Source organism: Pundamilia nyererei, unplaced genomic scaffold, assembly GCF_000239375.1.
Source record: "Pundamilia nyererei isolate P.nyererei 1_Seehausen unplaced genomic scaffold, PunNye1.0 scaffold00010, whole genome shotgun sequence".
Lineage (NCBI taxonomy): Eukaryota > Metazoa > Chordata > Actinopteri > Cichliformes > Cichlidae > Pundamilia > Pundamilia nyererei.
Window position 1 is genome coordinate 5121480 of NW_005187411.1, and position 9712 is coordinate 5131191.

A 9712-nucleotide genomic window follows, 5' to 3' on the forward strand; every position below is an offset into this window, starting at 1 on the left:
GATTGTTCTATTATGGCTGCAAATAACTTTGTTTGCGAAACTTGTGCATATGATTTTAAAATTGACAATTTATATTTGCATTTAAAGTTATGAAATATGATTAAATAAACATGTTTGTGCTTGTTACAGTAAAAAACCTTTTCTACTTGGGATTTATGTTTTTTGTCTGATTTTGGATCAATTTTATTAATATAGTATGTCAAAATGAAATAACTGTATATTAATAAAATAAAATGAAATAACTGTAAATTCAAACACGTGAGGTTGTGCTGAAAAGAATGATACCAAACAAGGCAAAGTAAATAGTTTTTAACGGTGAAATGTAGAGGAAACATCAAATGTAATGAAAAATGACCAATTATACCCTGGACCCCAGAAGGTTAATTTTTTTTTTAAAGTAACGCAATAGTTACTTTATAAGTAATTCATTACTTTTAGAATATTGTAACTCAGTTACCAACTCAGTTACTTTTTTGAAGAAATAATTAGTAACTATAATTAATTACTTTTTCAAAGTAACTTGCCCAACACTGCTTACCAATATAAATGTCACTGAAATAAAATGATATGACATATGTTAGTGGACATGCAAATGTCAGATGTTAATGGCAATTTTATTTCTATAGCACATTTGAATGCAACAAGGTTGAGCAAAGTGCTTTATAAGTTGGTTAAACCAAAAAAGATAAAACCGTAGATCGATCAAATTAATGGAATAAATATGGAATAAAAACAAACAAAAACAATAAAATGAGCTATATTGGTGGCGGGGTTAGCACAGAGAGACAGATAACCATTCACCATCCACAATCATAGCATAAAAAATCCACATGGTACTCAAACTTAACCCAAGTTAAAAAAAAAACAACAAAAAAAAAAAAAACGACCAGAGCAAAACAAAACACACAAGTAAAATATATGTGTCAAAAACAAAGACATAGCCTAACATATTAGAAGACCTAGCCTTATTGTAAGGCTATATTTGTTGTTTGGTTTAAATGTAACTAGTTATAAAAACATTATAACTTGACTGACTTAAATTTCATAATTTCTAGAAGATTCTTTTGTCCTCAAATATAATGATTAAATAATAACAATTTAACGTATATTTTTTGACAAATCTATTCTAAATCTATTTTTAAAAAAAGAAAGAATGAATTTTTATTGTGAAGGACGCCGTTTGATCCTAACCGGAAGTGAGTGCGGTCTTCTTTGTCGTCGTAAAACATTTCATACCAGCGTTTCGGATCCACTTAGTGCCTGCGTTAACAAATGCAGCGAATCCCCTTTTTTATGGTCTTTCTCAGGTAACTCCAGCTACTGACTTAGTACACTGACTGCATCATGGTTAACCTCTGCTGTCTCTGCTGCGGTGAACTCCCTGAACCCCGCCCCCCTCCTCCGGGAGCAGCGCGGGACTCCCGCTCCGCACAGCAGCAACATCAGCAGCAGCAGCAGCAGCCTGCTGGCTCCGGCCCAGACGCCTCGGGGCTGAGGGGGCCACCAAAGGGGGGAGCGAACGGAGCGCTATTAGGAGCGAAGCAAGTGAATAAAAAGGAGTGAGCTTCCAGTTTCTCTCGGACATGCGAAAAAGTGCAGCATGCTCTCATCCGATCAGGACTCTGCGGAGGACGCGGCGGCCAGCGGTCTCAATGATGTTGATGGAGAAGAGGAGGAGGAGGACTCACCGGCTGAGAGTGATGTCCCGGAGGAGGTAAGAGCAGACAGATGTAGTCATTATTTTTTCTTCTCTGATAACTTCCAGAAAAGTAAGTAGTAGATAATAAAGAGCCATATGTTCATTGTTCAAATGTAGGAGGAAAAGCCACACAAAACATGCGGTTTTGTTTCATTACTGCCTTTTTGGTGCCCCGTGCAGTCATCTCTGTGCCATCACTTTCACCTGCAGCCAAACAGCATCATTGCTTCTTGAAATGTCACAATAGTTAATTTGACATAGTGGCAGCACACTCGAGTGATGTGGAAAAGTACTGTAACGACAAAAGCACAGATTATAGTCTTGCACAACACAAGTTTACATGCATGTGTCTGCATTAGTTCCTCCACGCCCTTGGTTTTTACTGTCATCGCGTAATTACTGTGCTTCTGTCTGCAGGGGGATGACTCTGACCACATTTCTGTGGTTGCAAACAACTTGTGCCTATTTTTCCCTTACATTTCCTGAGTTCAGCTTCCTGTAAACTGTCTCCACGACCAAGGATCTAGCATATATGAGTCAGCTTTTCTTTTTTATTAAAGGATAACCTTTTTCAGATGTCGCACCTATGATGTCTGCAGTCACAAGGCTTGGACCGCTTCAAAGTCCGCCCTCTCTGGTTCACAAGAACCGAATCCCTCATTTGCTCCACAAATAACTCAGGTGGAACCGGCAGTGTAAGGCATCTACACCCCTGTGGCAGTGCAGTAATGAATGGCTGGCTGTCAGGATAAATCCTTTCACTCCATAAAACACCAGAGGTAGTCAATGTGGAGGAATATCACCACGAGACAAAAACAAATTTAAGCATTTGAAATCAGGAATCTCAGATAATTGCTTGACAAAATGCAGTCAATTTAATTTCAGTAAATAGTCTGAGCTAAGGTTCTCTTTATGCACTCTGGAAGTTTTGACTGTTAGTGTTACTGATGAAATAGCATTCAGCCAGTGTGTTTGCTGAATAGGACTGTTTGACCGCTGCTCAGTTTTGCAAATGGGAGCACTTTATGTTTCTGTTTGGGCGCTCCGCTCCAAACCTCCCAGTGCTCCGCAGAGTGATGGATGGGTTTGTGACAAAGTGGTAACAAGAGAAGCTTTCAGGACATGTACTCAAGGGAGAGTGAAAAAAAGATACTTTTACCCTACTATTTCTTTGGGTAGCTAAAAGCTTTGAGATATATTTTATTCTTTACTAAGAACAGTATAGGCCAACTGCAAGTAGAATAAAATGGACATGTTCAAGAGAAGTACTGGTGCTTCATAACTGAAATTAACGATGGTCCATCTATAAATTTTCTTAACTGCTTATCCTATTCAGAGGTTGCGGAGGATGGAGTCTGTCTCAGCTGTTATGGGGCAAAATGAGGGCTGCACCCTGGACAAGCAGACACCTACGGCCAGTTTAGAATCACCCATTAACCTAACATGCAGGTTTCTGGAGGAAGTCAGAGTACACGGAGAACATACAGCTCCATGCAGCCTCACCCAGCTGGTGCATGTGAACCCAGGACCTTCTTTGTGTGAGGAGACAGAGCTATGAGCCACTGTGAACCCACTGTGTTCAGTTACAGTCGACCTCTATTTACTTTAGCTGTAATTTAGCTGCTAATGCAACTAAAATGTGTTGTTTGGAGATGGAACAAACAAACTGCTTCCATTATTGATAACTGGTGGAACTTTGTTTTGCAAAATAGCATGAAAAAAGCTTGTATCCATGCCGACACTTCCATTAAGAGTCTTTCTTTCAGGAATAAATCTTGTTTCTCTCTCAACATCATGCAATACTTGATTTCTGCCACTTTATTTTTTACCTTTATTATGGTGATCTGATTTTTACGAATACACCTGACCTTATCTAAAAAGATCAGATGCTGTCTGCCGTTGTTATTTACATTTTTATCAGATTCTATCATTGTTCTCTGTATGCTGCTGTTAAGCCGCTGTCTCTGTGCGCCCGCAGGCACAAACGTTTGTCTCCAGACTCAGAAGAGAATTAGAAAATAAGACTTTTTAATAAGCAGCCGCTATTATCCAGGAACAATCTACAGAAGGTGGTCCTCCACAGTAACCGGTGTAGGATCAAGAAAAAAGTTCCCTTGATCTGCTTAATTGCTCTCATAATTGCTCTTGTTTTTGATATGGTATTGCATATGATCCGGTTAACTCACTTGTACATGTTTTACTTACATTACAGTCCCTGCTGAATCCCAGTGTTCTTCCTTCAGTGTGATTTACTCTGTGCTTAGGTAGGGAAAAAGCGCTTCGATTTATAGCTTAACCACTTTCATTTGCATTTCTGCTGCGAGCCTTAAAATCGCTGCCATGTTTAGCGGGTTCATTGCTTTAAGTGTGTTTTTTCATTACTCTCCCCTTCATTTCTTTCCCATCCCTTTCCCTCGCTCTCTCTTTCTCTCTGCAGCAGCGTCCAGTCAAGCAGTCCCTGGGTGCTTGCGTCTGTCGGGAGTCCCACTGGCGCTGCCTGGTGCTCTCCCTGCTCATGTACAGCTGCCTGGGTGCAGTGGCCTGGTGTAAGCTGACCCGGGTCACCAAGATAAGCTTCAACTCTGCCCTCACCTCCTCTTTAACATCCTCCTTTACCTCCTCCCTGCGGGGCGCCTCTGGGGTGGGCATCGGAGGACACGCTATGATCTACCACGACAGCCCCTGCTCGGACGGCCTCATCTACATCCCCCTGGCCTTCCTGCTCATGCTCTACGTGCTGTATATTGTGGAGTGCTGGCACTGCAGGGCCAGGAGCGAGCTGCAGTGCAAGGCAGACGTGGACAGCGTGTACGAGCGGGTGCTTCGGATGCAGCGGGCCCAGCCTTGCATATGGTGGAAAGCCATCAGTTACCATTTTGTCCGGCGGACACGACAGGTGACCCGGTATCGTAACGGGGATGCGTACACCACCACGCAGGTGTACCACGAGCGAGTCAACACTCACGTGGCCGAGGGCGAGTTTGACTACAGCCACTGTGGCATGAAGGATGTATCACGTGACCTTAGAGGCCTGGAGAGGCATCCAGCCATTCGCCTGCGCTTCACCAAGTGTTTCAGCTTCACCGAGGCGGGCCCAGAAAATGATTACCTCAGCCAGAGAGCCAGGTTCTTCTCTGAAATCGAAGGTTTGGATGATTACATGGAGGCTCGGGAGGGGATGCAGCTGAAGAATGTGGACTTCAGAGAAAACCTCTTAGCCTATGTAGACCCAGACAGCATGCCTTGGTACACTTCCCAGGTTGCCTTCTGGCTGGCAGCTCTGCTCATGCTTTCCTGGCCTCTAAGAGTGCTCACGGAGTACCGCACTGCTTACGTGCACTACCGCATCGAGAAACTGTTTGGGTTGGAGTACACCCACAGCAGCCCCTCCCCTCTAGATGAAGACAGGCCTGTGGGGAGAAATATTGGTTGCGTTATTCCCAGAGTTGACACGCTGGACAGCACTGAGATGGAGTGGCACATACGCTGCAATCGCCAGGTGATTCCCAGCTACTCTGAGGCGATGCTGTTAAACATGAGGACAGGGGCTTCTAATTCATTACAAGACACGTCTTCCTCTAACTGCCTTCTACTGGACAGCAGCCAGACTGCTGAGAGCTACGGAGCGCTCCAAAGCCAGGACGACTGCGAGCAGTGCAGCGAGCTGAGCGGACAAGGAGCTGGAGGAGGCAGGAGGAGGACGATCACCAGCTCCAGCTGCTCCTCCATCCTGTCCTGCCGCGGAGCGCTGTTCCACTCGCACCTCTCCTTGGACACTTCTCGCTTTTCCCTCTGCCGCATGTACGGCTCCCATCGAGGGAGTCGCAGCAGCAATCTGACGGAGCCCTGCTGCGCGGACGAGCAGTGCTGCCGGTCGGACTCCAGCCAGCTGGCGCTCAGCAACAGTCCACCAACGTACAGAGACGCACACTTCTTTCCTGTTCTCATTGTGCACCGGTCCGAGGGCAGCGAAGGCGGGAGGGAAGTGAGGCGCTACTATGTACGGAGGGGGTCATCCTGTGTGGAGACGGCCTTGTGAGACAGTGGTTAATATCAGATATGATGGAGGGTATGGTGGGGTTCATTGCTATGTGGATCAAATATGCACTTTTAGCAAGTTTCACAGTAAAAAGAAATTAAAACAAAAGGAAACCAAGAGTGTTAATTTATTGATTTTGAAAAAAGTTACAGATAGCGATAGCACTGAACTTCATCCACATCCTGTTGCTACACCAGGGAGTCTTATCTTGGAATTTTCATGTCTTTGCTGCATGATCTGCGCATCCTGCTAATTTCATCATCTGTCATTTGCAGAAATATTTTCATTGTGTGTGTGTGTGGGTGTGTGGGTGAGTGGGTGAGGTACCTTTATGGTTACAGAGCGTTGATCCATTCAGAGGCACATGTAAGAAAAAGAGGTAAAATTTAAAAAGTTGCATGTTGTTGCAGACCATTTGAAAAATTAAGACACGCCAGGTTGAAGCCAAAGACTTTTTTTAATGTTATTTTTTATTGAGACCTAGAAAAAAACAATGTGGAACATGTGAACTGAAAACCGTGATGTGAATGTCTAAGTGAAAACAATAAAGGTGTCAAAATGTCTTAAATCCCAATGAATGTTATCACTAATAAAATGACTTTTTAATAAACTGTAACAAATATTATAACATGTGTGTCTGTGGGGCCCTCGAAGCACAAGATGAGAAAGAAAGGAGACAAAACAAGGAAACAAGATCTGAGTTAAGTTTTTTTTTTTTTCTCTGATCACATTGATCCAAAGCGACAATGTCACACACTCTCAGACTCACAGCTCACTGTTACGTCTCCTGTCCTTAACTGCAAGGGCACAAACTCTAAAGATAGAGTTGGGACTTCACTTCAAATAACACCAGAGGGACGAGTGGTACAAATGAAGCATATATTGATACAAAAATAAATTCAGCATGCCTTTTAGACTGGAGAGTTCATTTTCTGAATAACAAGCTAAGTTTTTGATTCACTCTACTTTAAATTCACCCAGTGTTATTAGCATAGTAAGTAACTGCGCATTGTTAGAGACTTCAAAATGTTTTTCTAGAAGAATTTCTAGTAAAATTTGGGGTTCTAAGACTAAGATCTTTAACTGAGGTGAAAGATTTTGATCCTTTTAAACTGGAAGTTATCAATCCTTTTATCCTATAGCAACTCATTGTAACAATCGGTAAAGAAAATGTTTAAATAGTTACATTCTTATTATCGAATGAACATTTTTTTTTCTTTCATCTGCCTACTACAAAGCACCGTTGGTAATACTCCGTTTTCCACTTATTTTCAGAGGAGATTTTCTGTTTTGAAGATTGTCACACATCAATATTATTCAATTAATATTAACCAGATTAATGTTTATGAACAAATTTACAATTTTAATGCAAAACCATTCTAAATTTGCACACTACAAATTGTAGTTTGAAAAACACAAGGCCACTTAATATTTTATTTCATTTTATTTTATGTCAGGCATTTACATAATTTGCAAAAAGTCATTAGTAGGCTATATAAAATAACCTATATGTGTTATAGAGAGATCTTAGTTAAAATTATTATCATCTGAGAGGCTGATATTAGTTATTTGCCGATATATCTGTATCAGTATTTATAAGGGCCAAATAAATATGTTATTAGTATTGATGTTGCATAGTTTGTCCACTAGTGGCCACTCACACAACTGGAGGAAGGAACACATAAGCTGAAGTAACCAGTGATTTGTTGTGACAATAAAACCATTTTTAAATTCATTTTTATATTATCTTATTGAGGACTCATGAGTAATCTGTTTATGTTTAGTGTGTCTAAACACTGGCGGATCGCTTTTTAAAATCCCGAAAATATCAGCTAGTCTTAAAGATCCTGTACCAGTCAGGCGCTAGAAATTATAGGAATTTTGCGTTATACTTTGGCCGGAGTAATACAATAAATAAATATGGGCATTAATACCAAATCTGTAAAAATAATAAGTATTCATATCAAAGTATAAAATATTTGTAAAACCCAAGTAAAACTAAATATTTTCAAACAATAAAAACTACAAACTCCCAAACAAAAAGTCAAAACAAAATAAAAACTAGTAAGATAATATAAAAGTATAATAACTCATATTGGAAGATTAGAAAAAACTTTGGATGGCCTTAATTTTTACGTTTATATTCTGATCATAGGGTAGGAATTTGTTGTACAAAACACTAAAAAAATAAGAATTAAAGAACTTCTTAAGTCAAAGTGGAGTACCTAATGAAGTGGTCGGTATGTGTACATGTTTATCGCGGGCTTGGTCTCGCGCCTCCCTGACGTCACTTCCCTATACAAGCGAGGTTTGTGCTAACGGCAGCTAACAAACCAACTGACAGCCGAGAACGTTCACTGAGCTCTGTAGCTTAGTCAAATTAATGCGAGGAAAATCCAAGTGACTATCCCCGCGGTAGATGCCGGCTCATTTTTTCGTCAGCGGTTTAAATGCAGCTGCGGCTCTGTGAAAAAGGCTGGTCTGTTGTTGACATCCATAACGAGCACGGATGTGTCGCCAGCCTAACCACAAACGCTTCGAGCTAGCCTAACTTTCTCACGGAAGTTTTCCACCTGGTATGCTTTTCAAGCATTTGCTCACTGTGACGCGGCGTTAGGCCGGACTTAAGTCTGTTACTTAAGAGATTGCGATGAAGCTCCAGTGTGATGTCGAGGTGGTGAATCGGATGCTGCCGACGTTTGGGATGAAAAGTCGAGGCAAAGGGACGAGAGCAGTGCTCTCTATTGGAAAGCATTTGGACAAGACGACTCAGCGCAGCAACATCTACTTGATGATCTGCACAGCCAAAGACAGAGCCGGATCAAAGTACAAGGTATTTTACTCCTTACTTTAAAAGCTATTGTACAGCAAGTACTATCTGTTCAGTCTGGAGCTAATGTTTATCTCTGGGTGTGGTGCGTCTGTTTTTATTTGGTCCCTAAAGTAAGCAAATTACAAGATGATTAAAGCTAATTATTTTATTTAATTTACTCAATTTTTCAAAGTACATTTTAAGACCAGAAACGTGTAATTTACTTCTTCTGGCGTCCGTTTGTTATGTCATGGATGGCATGAGAAGTGAAGTGACGCTATCCCATCATGCCTTGCTTTTCAGACACTCAGGGGGAAAAGTAAATAAATAAATAAATAATGAAACCCAACGGCACGGCTCTAAAAAGTTAATAACTTACTAAATCGTGAAAACTATCAGTTGATCCGGCGACTCAGCATTGTTTAGAATATTTAATAAAGTAAAATATACTTGAAATGTTACGGTGTTGTGCCAAAAAGTGATCGCTGATGTTTATGTGTTTTTAAAATCTAATATCTTTCCTTAAGTTGATGAGTAGACTATAGTCAACTGGATTTAGTAAGGGGGTATATATAAAATAGAGAAATTACCTGTTTTGCTGCTCTCTTTAGGACTCTGTTCTGTATTATAGTGGCCACCTACGATATCTTTATAGAACTAGTATGTTATATTTGTTACAATTTCTGCTCTCCTCTTGTTTAGACCTGTTTTGGTAAAAGGCATTTTTAATGTCAGTGACACTTTTTACCTGGATAAATGAAAGATATAGAAAAGCCACTTTGCCAAAAACATATGACATAATTTTTGACTCAAAATGTATTTATATCATTAATGAGAGATATGTTTTGGATGTGTTTGACAGATTACACCCTAACAAGTCATTTAAGACAGTTTTAATACCAGTAATCTTTTTTTTTTTCGCAAATACCAGAAAACCACTGCCTGTGCTGTTTATTGGTCAGTGAGAACACACAGACCTTTTCTTTTCATTTTCAAGCTCCAGCAGCTAATATATTAATCATTTAGTTTATTGATCTATGGCCAGTTTTCATAGTGAGTTAAAGATTGGATCATTTTTCAAATAGAAATTCACTAGTTCCTGTGCACACACACTAAATGATATTTAAGAAAAAGAAAAAAAAAATCCCAAATTTACCTGAAG

At 40.6% G+C, this 9712-nt stretch overlaps 2 protein-coding genes across 3 annotated transcripts in view; both read left to right on the top strand.

Moving 5' to 3' along the window:
- Window positions 1–1439: 1439 nt before the first annotated feature.
- On the top strand, window positions 1440–6346 carry LOC102204348 (transmembrane protein 151B). Of its 2 annotated transcripts, XM_005723926.1 has the most exons (3): window positions 1651–1714; window positions 3912–3963; window positions 4137–6346. In XM_005723926.1, the coding sequence occupies exon 3, from the start codon at window positions 4215–4217 to the stop codon at window positions 5736–5738; it is 1524 nt and encodes a 507-aa protein (XP_005723983.1). In that variant the 5' UTR covers window positions 1651–1714; window positions 3912–3963; window positions 4137–4214; the 3' UTR covers window positions 5739–6346. The 2 variants fall into 2 exon arrangements, with proteins under 2 accessions (XP_005723982.1, XP_005723983.1); XM_005723925.1 differs by lacking the exon at window positions 3912–3963 and having other exon boundaries at window positions 1440–1714.
- A 1670-nt stretch (window positions 6347–8016) lies between these two features.
- Window positions 8017–9712, top strand: part of lrr1 (leucine rich repeat protein 1) — a 5064-nt gene continuing 3368 nt past the window's right edge. The window contains exon 1 of the mRNA XM_005723927.1: window positions 8017–8571. Coding sequence (XP_005723984.1) covers window positions 8389–8571 — 183 coding nt within the window. The 5' untranslated portion in view covers window positions 8017–8388. The remainder of the gene's footprint in view (window positions 8572–9712) is intronic.